We start from the raw sequence: 14,472 nt of genomic DNA, 5'->3' as shown, positions 1-14,472 counted from the left end.
TTTTTTAAATGGACTAACAATGAGGTGGAGGTGTTGCTGCGAGTAACGCAAAAGTACAAAGTTGCAAAAGTGAGTGAGAATTAAACAATTTGAAGAAAAGCTATCTGGAGCATGTACAGGCTGATGTCAATCTTTAATAGAGCAAACAAAACAACGCCCTCCGCAATCTTAGTTTAATTGGTCACATGACTGGATCATATGACTAAAATGCGTCATCGTTTCCGAAAGTCTGCGGTTACGCTGTCCACACTGACTAAATGACCTCCTCAGCAGGTCTTGAAGTTCTCCAGAGGCCTGGTAATGACATAGTCATTTGATTCAGGTGTGTTGACCCAGGGTAATATCTAAAACCTGCCTTCAAGGCCTGGAGTTGGACACCCCTGCCTTACAATATAAAGCACCTTGAGGCAACTTCTGTTGTGATTTGACGCTATATAGTTAAACTGAAATTGAATTGAATACATTTCCATCCAAATGAATTCAATAACCACACATTTACCCAGATTTATTTTTGGAGTTGGGTTTGGAAAAACAACACTGAGTTTTCACATGATATTCTGTGAGGGATACACGCTGGAGGGTTTTTAGATTCTCTGAGCCATGCCTTTTGTTTTTGAAAATGGCCAGGAGAGCTGGCTTCACGGTTATTTTGCAAAGTCATTTATAAAGAATGACATGTTGCAAACAGACCCGTTTCACTCTCCCGTGTAACACTGCAGTGCAGTAGTGGACTGTGGTGCATCATTATGTGGAAGAGGCTTCATCAGCCGAGTGCATAAGTGCTGCCTTTTCTTCCGCTTTCTTCTTCTGCAAGAAGCACAACATTTCCAAGAGAGCCCACACTCTCTGTCCTAAATTTGATTTGTCTAACCTTAAACTGCATTATGGCTGAAATTCAACACACTTACTGTCAGTGTGTCTCTGTCCCGAGCCTTTTCGCTGCTGGCTATTAATGCTATATTCAGTCCTCTCCAGGGAGGACAGCGTGCCGTTTGTCACACAGTTGGCCTCCATGCACCCCTGGGGGTCCTGTAACCGGCTCTCTTCTGGGGGTGGTTCTGGAGGAGGGGGCAGGTCTAAAAAAAATGAGATACAGGGAAAGAGCATTAAAACTTTAAGAAAGAACTTTTTGTTTCCATTTTCATTGTTAGGTTTCTGTTAAAAAACAGTTTTCTTAGTTTCCAAAAAATGACAGCTTTTTCTTATTTCTCTCTTTGTTTTCTTTGCTAAGTGAGAAAAGTGAAGAGACTTACAGTCTTGATTTCTTGATGGAAATTGAAATGATTATTCACTTATTAAGATGAAAGGTCTTGTTCTTGTTCCTGCCAAGGCTATGGATTCACAGTGGACTGCAATTTCAGATTTTTATTTCCGTTTCCAGTGATAATAATCATGCTTATCCAGTAAACATATTACAGTCTGTAAGCTGAGATTACAATTTCCATCCATAGTCAGGAATGCCAGCCTCTCATCTTGCCTTTCTAACAGCTGTGGACAGTCACAGTATCTGTGATTCACATATTTGAATCTGCCCACCTCCTTGTATGTCTCTTCTGTAAGCTGAAGTCTTAGACACTTTTTTTTTCACTCTTGATTTTTGGTTTGGTGGAGTACTTGTATCAGCGGGGGAGGAGCGACTGTGCACTGTGGGTGAAAAGGTATAAATAATCAATAGCAAGGAGACGATGCAGAAGGATTACTCACATGACAAACACTAAATCAACTTTAAATCAGCTTCCAGGGTGGGGGCTGCTACTCTGTATTCTGTATGCGTGTGCACGTCAGCCACTTTACCCGGCGTGGTCGTGCTGATGCTGTCTTCATTCAGAGCTGGGCCCTGGCTCTGGAGGCAGCGATGGGCAGGACTCTGGCACTGCAGCATGCCAACTTCTGATGAGCTGTGATGCTGTTGGCCGGAGAGGCTGGGGTTGGACTGGGTGAGCAGCGGGCTCGGTGCCTGGGGAACTGGCATGGGACCGCAGGGTAACCTTCTGCTTTGGGAAGTGAGGGCAGCATGTTACTGGAGCAAAAAATAAACTGAAGCAGAAGCTAAATCTTGTAATGTTTAGGAGTGAGGTTTACTATACAGCTAAACACATGATTTTTGGCATGATTAATAATGTGATTTTATTGGTTTTGTCATTTTATTCTGTCTGTCACATCTGACAATAGCACTCGATTTAGCTAGGCTGCTTATCTGTAATTGTGAATTCTACTGAGAAGTGAATGAAGCACTAAACAGTAAGCAGTAAAATGACTGTGATTAGCAGAGAAATCCCCTTCCATCAGCACATTTGCTGAACTTAAACACATTGACACAGTGCAGTTAAATGGACACAACCTTTAGAAAATACAGTAAGCACGTACCGTGACAACTGCTGGCTGTTTGATTGGTTCTGACGGGGGAGGTCATGGTGGGCTTGGGGCTCCTCGTGCGGTGACGGAGTGAGCGTGGCGGTTGACTGGTGACTGTAGGAGGTGGCTGGAGAGGAAGCGTTGTTCCTCTGAGGGGGCGAAGGTCTGTCCTCGCAGCCTTCCATCAGGTATGTCCTCTCAGGGAGGGGTGGACACCATTCCTCATCCGATCTAGATACACAGTGAAGCAGATTACAGCTCAGCGAGGCCGTGTGCGGCTCTACACCTCGATGTGTTGCATAATTATTGTCGAAGTACAACCTGTTTACTCAGTGATACCTTCAAATCCAACTAGCTAAGAGGCTATTTAAAGATTAATGATGTTCTTTCAAGTTAGGAGGCTTCGCCAACGGCAAAACTGCAGGAGGCTAAGCTTCCCATTGAATGGTACTGCAGCTATGAGTTTTGCTATGAGGCTGCAGAGTGCAAGTGGTAAGGGTCAACATTGCTAATTGCGTTTCATGGGTGGGGAAAACAGCTAAATCAGTCAAGGAGTTGACCAAGGCTGAGATAATTGAGTTGTTAAGGGCAGGGCCTTAAGAGCAATGCTGGCTTTTATACTTAATGCAGCTGTTAGAGGTGACACTAAGTCTAAGTGATGATACAACAGTGTCATACTAATTCAGAGAGATGTGCATCTGAGGAGGCAGGACTGTGACTCACCCTAGGTCCATGTTCTCTGGAAGTTCGTCATCTTGCTCACACTGCTTCAGCTCTTCTATGGGCGGAGGCGGGGGCAAGGACTCCATCCAGGTCAGAGATGGGGTCTTTACAGCCTTACCCATCACCTTCTGCTTGGGCTTACCTAAAAAAATGACATACATAAATAAATGCAGCGATTCAATTGAAGGGGAGGTTCTGGCACAATAAGCTGATTCGTCATGACCGTATTTTGACACATACCCCAGCAGGCCTGTGGCTCACAAATAGCAACACGGAGGCAGCAAAGTAGGATTTGTAGCATGACTGAGTGCATGTTGGCCAAACTGCTTCCACGAAGGAGAGCACAAACCTCAGCTCACTCTCTAAGGGAGTAGTTTTGTATTTTGTACATTTTCATTTTGTTTTCTTATGAAGTTTGCAAGAAAGGCAGGTGTGAAATGTAAAAGTGACATCACTACATGCTTTTTGTCAATTTTCAACCAATATATCCAAATAAACAGATAAATAAAGTTGACCGTGATGGACCATTGGTGGACGTAAGGCAACTTTTCATGGATTGTTAGCACAAGCCCACTCTACCCCCCTACAAATTTTTATCAGCATTCATTGAAAACTTTTCGATCTGTCACCTTGGCAGATAGAACGATTGCTCTCTTTCAGTCTTGTTTTTGTGTTCCTTTGTCTTTCATTGTTACCCAAGTCCACTCCTGCTGTCTTGCCCAGAGTCACATTTGGATGTGTATTCCTGTTTTACGTTGGTAATGGTCGTTCTCCGTGTCTCAAGTTTTCTTCGTCATCTCGTTATGTCTGTTGTTGCATCCCACCTGTTATCTGTCCCCTTGTTATTCTGTGAGTGTGTGTTGTTTCTGTCTTCCTCTGTTTTTTGTTGCATTGTCCCTCATCCTTCACAGCTGTGTGTACCCTCGCTCTGTGCCTCCCTGCTTCGAGTTTCCCAGCTATTCTATTTCTCCTTGTGATTCTGTTAGCTTTTGATTCCCCTGCTCACCTTGGTTCTGTGTATTTTGGACTTTCAGAATTAAATGCTCATTTTCAATTTGCTCTGTATTCAAGTCCACAAACAAGCTTTTACATAGCCCACAAAGAACAAAAACACTATTTTCTGATTAGTATTTTTCATTAGAAAAGCAGAACAATCTAAAATCCGAAGCGATTCTGAAGGCAGATGCAGACTGTTTCAAATCTAATATCAATAATCCATCCATCTTCATCCACTTTATCCGTGGCCGGGTTTTGAGGGCAGCAGCCTAAGCAGAGAAGCCCAGACCTCCCTCTCCCCAGCCACCTCCCCCAGCTTATCTGGGGGAACACCAAGGCGTTCCTCCGGATAAGCTGGAGCTGATTTCATATCAATAAGTGATGACAAAATATCCATGTAAAAGGAAGGAAGGTAAGGAAGGAAAGTAAGGAAACACTGGAATCTAAAGCCATATTTTTGGCATATTTTGGGTTTACATTTCACCTTTTTTTTCTTATTTCCTCGAAGTAATCAACGCAAAAGGAGACAGACGTGTATTTCAAATTCACAGAACTGAAATCCTTCCTCACCACTGCAGCGGTCCAGCTGGGCGTACTGAGCTCCAGATGGACCGGGCTGGGTAATCCAGTGGCCGTCGTCTTGCTGCTCACCGCCGTGGGGTGGAACTTGTGTCTGGTTGGTGAAAGGCATGATGGAGGTGGAAGCGTAAGGAGTGGTGGAGTTGTGCTGGGCGTAGGTGAAACTGTGCAGGTCCTCGCTGGTGGCGTCAATCGTGCTGTAGATGGGACCTTCGGTGGAGCCTCCCATGCTGTACTTCTCAGTCTGATTCAGGTAGTTGGAGATGCCAGCTTCTACACAGGGATGGAGGTAGGATTTAGCAAAGCTCCTGTTGTTGTAAGCACAGCATCACAAAAACAGACACTCCTACCATTGTAGTATCTCTCAGCTGTGTCGGGATTGGCCGGGCAGCAGTTGACGGCCTCTTTGCCATTGTGAACCAAGTTAGTGGTGGGCCAAGAGTCTGCCAGCCATGGGTAGTTGCCCATGTTGCCCCCAAGCACTCCTTGCCTACAGAGACACTCTGGCATTAGCTGAAGTCGTAGTGGGGCAGTACAACATCAAGTATAACTGTCCAGATGGAATTAGAGAGTGGCAGAGAAAAAGCTGCATGCATGCAGTGAGAAATGTGGTGTGAATTTAAAAAGATTCACATAATAAAATATCACAAAGTTCAGAGATATAATTCTAGAAATGTCTGTATGTCTTTGCTTAGCAACCCTATCCTACTAGTTCACACAGAAACAGCACTAGTAGGATATAAACCAGTTACCTTCCATTTAGTCCCGGTCCTTCTCCATGAGGGAAACCGACTGCAAAAGCAAGAGAGAAAGAGAGTGATGAGCAGAGGAACAGGGATTCACAAACAAATTATTCTGTTATCCTTCTTACAGATCCTTCAGTCTATATCCTATTCTAATAATGTAGAGTCAGCTGTTCTCATGTCCACCAAAAGCACAAAAAAGTGCATCTATGTTTTTATTTTTTGATTATTATAATTATGTGAGTTCATACTTAAACTTCTAGTCATGTATTAAAGCTTATACTATTGCAGTACAGAGAACAGAACCTAAATAGTAGGTATATATAAAGATTATTAAGTATTCAAGCCCAAATTTAGCCTAGGAGGGAATTACACTGAAACTATTTGTAAGTTTTTCCTTTTATTTGGCTGTACATATGTCAATGGCAGCATTCTGGATTCGACTTCCTTCATAAGTATCATCCCAGCTTCAGGTCATCTTCATCATCCTTCATCCTTACCTGCTGGTGTGTAGGCGAAGGAGGCCGTGTAGTGGCTCAGCTCCTTCCTCTTCTTGCGGCGGCAGTAGATCCAGACGCTGAAACCCATCAGGATGACCCAGCAGGCTCCTCCGATGCCTGCGATGAACGCCGGCTGCTTGACCACATCTGTAATCTGTTCAGCTAGACTCACGCTGCTCTCCTCACCACCATTGGTCTTGTCACCACTGCCTCCGCTTCCACCTGCTAATGAGGGCTGTTCAGCTGGCAGCTCTACAGGAGAAAAACAAGACCAAAGATTACTGAACCATTTTATTTTTGGCTGGTTTGTTTAGTTTTCATACTCCAAAAAATAGCAATCAGTAAACCGTGTGTGTCTTTAATAAAGTGAAACTAAACTAAACTATTAACCGTGGACATAATTACCTCTTTCCTGAATAAACCTGAAGCAGGTGATGATGACATAACCTGAGATGTAACATTAATTAGCATCTTCTAATAACAAGTTTTTGGATGTTTTAGGTATGTGATTGCTGGAGCCGCACTATGGACTTCAATATTTCCCTGCGTCCTCTGGGATTAGTGTCTACTTAATTCATCTACTTTCGCACCTTGGCCCACTTTTTATTCTCATTATTTTTGTGGACTCACTGATGAGGACGGGCACCGGCTGACTGCGAGTGCCAATCCCGGCGCTAGTCACTGCTGCCACCTCCACTTGGTAAAGCACTCCGGGCATCAGGCCCTTCAGCAACGTGGACAACGTGTTTCCATCCACTGTCTTGTTACTGTAGTATCGGGTCTGGTTGTCATCACCAGTGCTCATGCACCAAACCTGTTTGCATACAGAAAAATTTGCCATTAACTTTTTTTTAAATACTTCACATTTTAATTCAAAGATAAACTAGTTAACTACTGTCCTTTTTTGCTTAAAACTACATCAGAGTCAAATATTTTTCATGTACCACCTTCAAGCTTCTATATGTAAAGTTTTCTTTTCCCATTTATCCTGACTGAAGAAAACATCATACTCACAATCCACCAATTACCCGCTGTTTCCTTTTTATCTATATCTTATGGGATTAGCAGTGATTTCATAAGAGAACCGCCTTAACATTTGGGTCAGTGAGTACACATTTTGTGTGTAAGGCACTACTTACATGTCAGCTATGATGTTTTCTTGTGTGAAGTGTGAAGGCAGTGAACAGAGAGTGGTTACTACACATTGCAGAGGTTTTCCTGGGCAGTCACAGTGCTGCCCCCACTAAAGCTTTATTTAATTCAATTCAGTTCAATTTTATTTCTATAGCACTAAATCACAGCAGTCACTTCAAGGCACTTTGAGTGTGAGACTTGTGACTTGACTAGGCTGAGGTTTGTTTACCCTGTACTCCTGGATGATGCCATTTTGCGTGTCACTGCGTGGCGGCTCCCAGGAGACACTGATGCTGGAGCTGGAGCTGTTGCCGAGCTTCACTGTTGACACTGTAACAGCTCTGGGAGGGGCACTGGGTACTGTGAGAGGTGGGAGGAACATTTCTCTCATTTCATCAAGATGAGCAGAGTAGTTGAGCGCAGTAAATTATGAACATACACCCATATAGATACATATACATATTAGGACTGGGTATCGTCACTGATTTCTAGAATAGTTTCAATTCCGATTCACAAGGTCCCGAATCGATTCGATCCACGATTCGATTCAATTCGATTTGAGAGTCAGAAATATTATAATTCAGATCATGCATCAGTACATTTCCATATTTTTATATCTATAACAAGAAAGCTGACACTTGCGAGACTTTATCAAAGATGTGAGCATCACAGCAGATGCCTTTGTGTCAAAGTAGCTGAGGATAAAACACAGAAAAACATGAAGGCGACTTTCCTGGCCTGGGATTTTATAAAAATATTCTGCAGTAGATCAAAAACGAAAGAAAACCATTAATCAACATATGAACATTACCTGATGCTGCTGAAGTGAAGCAGAGCAAAGTTACAGAGGTTTGATTAGAGACACGGCTAAGCGTTATGAAATTTTGCATAATTTTAAAAAGTTTAAGTTTGTTCAGTAGCCTACTGAACAGTAGAAATGAGGTTTTCTTTTCGGAAGTAAAAGGAAAAAAAAACCAGCGGCCAACAGCGCTGTAAACAATGGTAGACTTGTGCGTAATAAGCAAGCGAATAATGCAGAAAACAGATTTTTAGACGGGAAACTGTTCTTGAAGTACAGAGAGAGAGAGAGAGAGAGAGAGAGAGAGAGAGAGAGAGAGAGAGAGAGAGCTCTGCATGAAGTGTGATTTTATCGTGGTGGAAGCAAAACAATTTACTCATTTACTGTTTTAGTTGTTTGGTGGTTGTGGAAATTTTGTGAGGTTTAACCTAATTTATATTTAAAAAATCGATTCAGGATTTTAATGAATCGATATCATGTTATCCAAGCTAGAATCGATTTTAATCGATAAATCGATAATCAAAACCCACCCCTAATACATATGTATATGTATACAAAATAGAGCAGATATACAGGATGGAAATACAACCTGCGCTTGAAAAGGAGTGGGGAAAAAATAACACTTGTGTGCTCCTAACCCCTTCACATATTTATAGCTCAGTCATTATTAACAAATACATAAAGTAATAAAAGAGAAGACACATGTATATAAGTTAATGATGTTCCTTATTCAGGCAGGTCAATCCATAAGTGCTCATGGCACATATGCCTCCTTCCTTGTGTTTTACTCTGGAGTTTGGATCAACCAATATAAACCCCTGGCTGCCAAAACTGCAGCACACAAATTTAATGAAAACAGTGATCAGTATAGATGAACTCAAATTCCAGAGGATATAAAATTAACCTCAAAATTAGATAACATAACGGAGATTCATGTGGTGTCATACAGGCTAATGAAAATGCCGTACAGGCCCTGCAGTGTCAAAGAAAACCAAGCCCAGTTTATTAGAAACACTTTTCTTTGAAGATTTCTTGATTACAGACTCATTTCTTCATTTACCAGACTTATTACCTTCTTCTGGGGTCCGGACTAGCAACGTTCTGCTATCTTTGCCCTGGAATTCATCAAAGTAGGGACGGATCTTTATCTCGTACTCTGTTCCTTTGAGTAAGCCGGTGAGGACGGTGCTGCGCTCCGAGGGGGAATTGATGTCCTGGAGGAGCCACATTCCCCCGCTGGGCCGGTAGGACAGACGGTAGCCCTGGACGTACTGAGACTGACGGTCGACCTGGAAAAAATTGAGGTCCGCATTGGGGGAAGATGAGAGAAGATGACGGAACGGCGAGATGGAGAGGAAATGGAAGATTATTTTTCTCTCTTTGCTAACCCCAAATGAATACTTGTTCCCCAAAAAGCAGGGAAATATGTGCCACTCACGTTCCAGGATACTCTAATGGTAGCTGCTGTTAGCATCACGGGGTCCTGAAGCTGAACAGCCACCTCTCCCAGCTCCCTCTGCACTTGCTTGTGGTCCACTCCCTGACCTGTAGGGCTCACATCTGAGGGAAAACACACACATAGAGTGATGCTGTCAGCGCATTAACACACAGTCACTGTTTCTAACAACTCCAGGTGTGAGTCTTGCTGTATTTGGTGAAAGGGGGGTGCAGGCTGACCTTGTGTTCTGACGGGCTCAGAGATGGGGCTTGGGTCACTCAGGCCGTAGGTGTTGACAGCACGGACGATGAACAGGTAGACGGTGTTGGGAAGAAGGCCGGTGATGGTGTGTGTCTCCATTTTAACCATGTCAGCTACAGTCTGCCATGTGCTCCCTGCTGATTGGCTGTAAAAGTACAGAAGATGAAAAAAAGTCAGATAAGCAGTGCGATATTTAGTGGCAGTATATTATTATAATCAAGAAAATGTACTCAAACTACCTAGTAGAGATGTGCACGACTAGTTGACTAGATGACTAACTGTTGCTTCTGTTGATGGTTGGTACCAGATGTACTAGTCATTTATTCTTAACATTTTAAATGATGCCCAATGTCGATAAATTGTTGCGTCCCAAATGTTACGCAGCCATCTGCGACCAGCTGCCATGGAGCTACAGCCCTGGTATTGTTGTAGAAAACCTCCATAACTCAGTTAATCTAGGTCTGATCTTTTTGTTAAGCCTATTATTGTTAGTTATTTTGAAAGCAGAGGAATAAGATCAAGTAGCGGAAATGAGCTTTCTCCGAAGGGTGGATAGGCTCTCTGTTAGCGATAAGATGAGGAGCTGAGTCATTTGGGGGGGATGGATGATTTATTGTTTTGTTATTGTTTTAGATTTGGACTTTTATTGAGGTAAAACTTGTTACAAACTGTAGAACAATGTGTATCATTCATAATGCATGGTTTTTCTGCTTCTTCATTGTCTGCTTGGTGTATAACATGCAATGTTCATAATGCACAAGATGCCACAAAGTTAAGCAGCAAAGTGTGATTAATGATTGAGGAATGTGATTTATGGTTCAATATTTTCCTTATTTAGACACTTTTTGACATTGTCCATTAAACTTTTGTCAAATCTAACTTGATATTTGTCTCTTAGTTTTGACTACACAGTTAATCTCATTTTTTTCCTCGTTAAGTTGACAAAATTAGTCACTAGGAACATCCCTAATAACTAGTAATTTAACCTCTTAAGCCCCAAGCCTACCTGATCTCCTGCCTTTTGCCCCTGTATCAGGGGGCGTTGGGGCTTAAGAGGTTAATTCAATTTTATTTAGACAGCTCCAAATCACAACAGTCGCCTCAAGGTGCTTTATATTGTAAGGTAGACCCTACAATAATACATACAGAGAAAAACCCAACAATCATATGACCTCCTATGAGCATCGAATGCCCCAGCAGCCTACACCTATTGCAGCATAACTAAGGGAGGATTCAGGGTCACCTGATCCAGCCCTAACTATATGCTTTAGCAAAAATGAAAGTTTGAAGCTTAATCTTAAAAGTAGAGATAGTTTCTGTCTCCCGAATCCAAACAGAAGAGGGGCCTGAAAACTGAAGGCCTCCTATAGTATAATTAGCTTGCATGTGCCTACTGCTCTTTGTCTCTCAGCATGACTACTCCAAAACTTCCAAACTGAACTGAATGAAAGCTCCACCTGAAAAGTGGAGCAGAGAAAATGAAGAATCTCACGACGCTGATGTGAAGATTCTTGTGAACTTGTGAAATACGTCAGTGACCTTGGCAGATGATACACTCTCTTATTGCCCGTCCAGTTATTCATGCAATAATTTTTTTGAAGAGGCTGCAACTAAAGATTATTCTGCAACCTAATTCATCTGCTGATTATTTTCTGCTTTGTTGACAAATATCCAGGGAATAAAGACCACCAGAGTCTAACCAAAAGATTAAGAAAACAAAAGTAAATCATTAATAAAATCAATCATCAATTAAAAAGGGATTTTTTTACCCACTTGTTCCACTTACTTGCTCACTTACAAAGAAATGATCAGTCTCTAACTTTTACAGTAGTTTTTTTTTCATTAATTGAGAAAATATCAACTAAAATTCAGGAAAAACACATTATTCCCATATTTCTCCTACAATATGAACTGAACTACAACAACAGGTAAAATAAACAACTGCTGTAAACTGATGACTAATATTCGATTGAATTATTGTATTGCATAGCATTTTCCACCATCTTAGACAGTGGCTAACAGTAGCTTAACCTTCATATTATTTTCACTATATGAACAATTTCTATATCTTCTATAACATGCTTTTTAATGTTACCGTGAGTAATTCATATTACTCAGTCATATTGTAAATCTCCTCATAATATGTTTGAAAACAAAACAGCAAATATGTAGGTCTTATCAACAAGAAGGCAGAGTGACAAGCAGCTTCAAGCTGCTTTGTAATACCGACTTGATGTGTAACCTCATAATTAACCAATGCATGGGAAGCTCTCTGGGCAAGAGCATGATCTATTTTTGGTTTCCTCTAATATTCAATTCAGTTTTATTTATATAGCGCCAACTCACAACAACAGTCGCCTCGAGGTGCTGATATTATTTATGAAACAATAGCTGAAGTTTTGCAGCTCACACAACTTTGTGCTTGAAAGATCTTCTCCCAGTGATACTATTTGTTGTCCTGATGAATAATGTAATTGGGCTTGCAAGAAGGCACAGCTGCTGACATAAAATGAGGGCATGTTGTTGGCCTTGTGGCACTGCCCCAGACAGATGCATTATTCCACCACTGCCAACCACAATCCCTCCTCCTGCTGCCTTTCTCTGTTCCTCTGTGAATTTACCATCACCTTGGCAGAGAGGCAGTCACAAAGGCCTCCTCCACCATGAACTACCTTTATGCTGAATTCTAACAATTAGACCAACGGGGAAGTGGCTCTAAAATACTGTGTGTGTGTGTGTGTGTGTGTGTGTGTGTGTGTATTCATATCTTTGTGGGGACCAAACATTGGAAGTTTACTATACTTGTGGGCACCAACAGCCCTTACAGAGACCAAAATCCCAGTCCTCACAAGTTTGAAGGCATTTTTGAGACTCAAAATGTGGTTTTAGTCTCAGGGTTACAGTTTGGTTATGGTTAGGTTTAGGTTTAGGAATTCATTTTTTATGGTTAGGGTTAGGGTAAGCAGCTAGGGAAAGCATTATGTCAATGAGATGTCCCCACAAGGATATGAATACACACACATGTGTGTGTGTCTGGATGTGTGTGTGGCGTGTGTTTGTGTGCGTGTGCGTAAGTGAGCACAACACCCTGAGTACTGGCTTCAAGGCAACTTTATGGTGGAAGAGAGTTCACACAGGTGTACAGAAGACAAAATCGATACAGCATCAGCAGGAAAATGGAAAGTGTGCCTTTGTGCATTAAATAAACCCTTTTACATACCACATATGGCATAAGCAGACATAGTAGTGCTCCTACAAACAAGCCTTATACCTCAGGCAAGGAAATGTTATTGTAAACATCCCTGTGGTCCCCTCCAGCTGCTTTAGAGAAAATCCGTTTGCTTTATTCTGAAATGTTCAGGCGTTGCCATGGGACACAGTGGACGTCTGGATCTGATTAAGCGCTGCCGGTGTCCCCAACTTTATCAAATTGGCAGGACATATTTCATTTGCCTATCTTCATCTAGAGGCTTCCTTCCGAACCACCCGCCCTGTTTAGCTAAATCTATTCTGGGTCTAATTAATCCAAGGCTGACCTCTGCTCAGGTGAAGATACCTGTAGGGTTCTGTGGAGGCCCACTCAGATTTAGATAAGCCACAAGAGAAAAGACAATATTATTTTAGGTTGTTAAGGTGTCAAGGTGTTTTTTAGCGACTTATCAGCAACTTGTCACCAAATTAATAATATTATTATTGCCAGATTATTACTCAGTTTAAGTTGGAGTCACATTAAAGAAACTAGTATTTAGTATTTCTTGGTTCCAAAAGGAGCACGGCTTCTGCAGAAAAAAATCCTAAAACTGTTAAATAAAGAAGACAAATGTAACTGCACTTGTACTTATATAGGACTTTTCTACTGTAACTGAGCACTCAAAGCATTTTTTAATTTCAAACTTCATTCACACAAACACAATGATAAAAAACGTTCTTTTCTGAAATTCACACACTCACTGATTGCTGCATCGGGGCCTACTTGAGATTCAGTATCTTGCACAAGTATACTTCGCTATACAGAGCCAGGTATCAAACCACCAACCTTCTGATTGGTAGATAACCCACTCTACATCCAGACACACAACCACAGGTGAGAAGTGCAAAAAGTATAAGAGAAATGAAGAGCTCTGGATTAACATAGCAATGTCAACTTACCTGAAGGCCTCAATGATGTAGGAGGTGACAGCGGCTCCTCCCTCGTGGGCATTGGGTTGCCAGGTCAGAGAGACACTGTTCTTGGACACATCCGTGACTATGGGCTTATGTGGCGGGCCTGGCAGCTGGAAGGGTTCAGTGGCCTGAGCTACCAACACGTCTGCGCTCTCTGAATGGAAAGGGAAGCAAACAGGAAGAAGGAGGAGTAGCAGGAAAGGTGAAAGAGAATAGTGCACATTTAATTATAACAGCTGGCTCTAGTGCTACTGTTTCATTACGTCCTCTCTGTAGTCCCACTAATGTTGACTGAGCATTAGCATCCTCATCGCCGCAGGTGGAGCTCCTCACTTCTAACAGACTTTGTGATTTTGCTGTTACACCCGAGCCAACTGTTCTGACACTAATAGTCAAATAACAGACTTAGGTGTTATCAGAGTAGCTTGTTAAGTCGTTAAAGGCTTCATTTAATGTCATATAAACAAATCTTTTACTGCTTGAAATATTTTATGTGCTAATGCCTGCTCCACTGCAGAGAAAGTAAAAAAGGGCAGAGCCACACAAAGCACTTAAATAAATGGGGTGTTTTAAGACAGATGATATCTCACATTTGCACCCCAAATTTGGTCATCAGCATATTCTCACCTTTGCTTTACCTCTCTTGTCCTTTCTCTTCACCCCAGGATTCACATGCATACAATTACTGACATTTAGATTTGCAGTTGGCTCAGGAACAGCAGGGGCTAAGTGCTTTAATTAGACCCAGCTACTTGTTTCATTTAAGCAATTACACAGACA

The 14,472-nt window shown here is 42.0% G+C and overlaps 1 protein-coding gene across 3 annotated transcripts in view; it reads right to left on the bottom strand.

The window, feature by feature from the left end:
* The window catches only part of robo3 (roundabout, axon guidance receptor, homolog 3 (Drosophila)), a 95,801-nt gene that overhangs the window by 3,673 nt on the left and 77,656 nt on the right, over positions 1-14,472 (bottom strand). For 2 of the 3 annotated variants that reach the window (XM_085469558.1, XM_085469560.1), the window contains exons 11-25: positions 13,678-13,846; positions 9,507-9,673; positions 9,268-9,389; positions 8,902-9,118; positions 7,260-7,390; positions 6,527-6,710; positions 5,897-6,148; positions 5,406-5,445; positions 5,004-5,143; positions 4,645-4,926; positions 3,079-3,220; positions 2,368-2,586; positions 1,795-1,994; positions 1,537-1,644; positions 909-1,076 (exon numbers count right to left, since the gene is read on the bottom strand). In XM_085469558.1, coding sequence (XP_085325684.1) covers positions 909-1,076; positions 1,537-1,644; positions 1,795-1,994; positions 2,368-2,586; positions 3,079-3,220; positions 4,645-4,926; positions 5,004-5,143; positions 5,406-5,445; positions 5,897-6,148; positions 6,527-6,710; positions 7,260-7,390; positions 8,902-9,118; positions 9,268-9,389; positions 9,507-9,673; positions 13,678-13,846 — 2,541 coding nt within the window. The remainder of the gene's footprint in view (positions 1-908; positions 1,077-1,536; positions 1,645-1,794; positions 1,995-2,367; positions 2,587-3,078; positions 3,221-4,644; positions 4,927-5,003; positions 5,144-5,405; positions 5,446-5,896; positions 6,149-6,526; positions 6,711-7,259; positions 7,391-8,901; positions 9,119-9,267; positions 9,390-9,506; positions 9,674-13,677; positions 13,847-14,472) is intronic. The other variant, XM_085469559.1, reaches the window with a different exon arrangement.

This window comes from Copadichromis virginalis, linkage group LG10 (assembly GCF_057382275.1).
Source record: "Copadichromis virginalis isolate Kocher_CV1m ecotype Utaka linkage group LG10, C_Virginalis_male_GT1.1, whole genome shotgun sequence".
Lineage (NCBI taxonomy): Eukaryota > Metazoa > Chordata > Actinopteri > Cichliformes > Cichlidae > Copadichromis > Copadichromis virginalis.
This window is presented reverse-complemented; position numbering and strand designations above follow the sequence as displayed.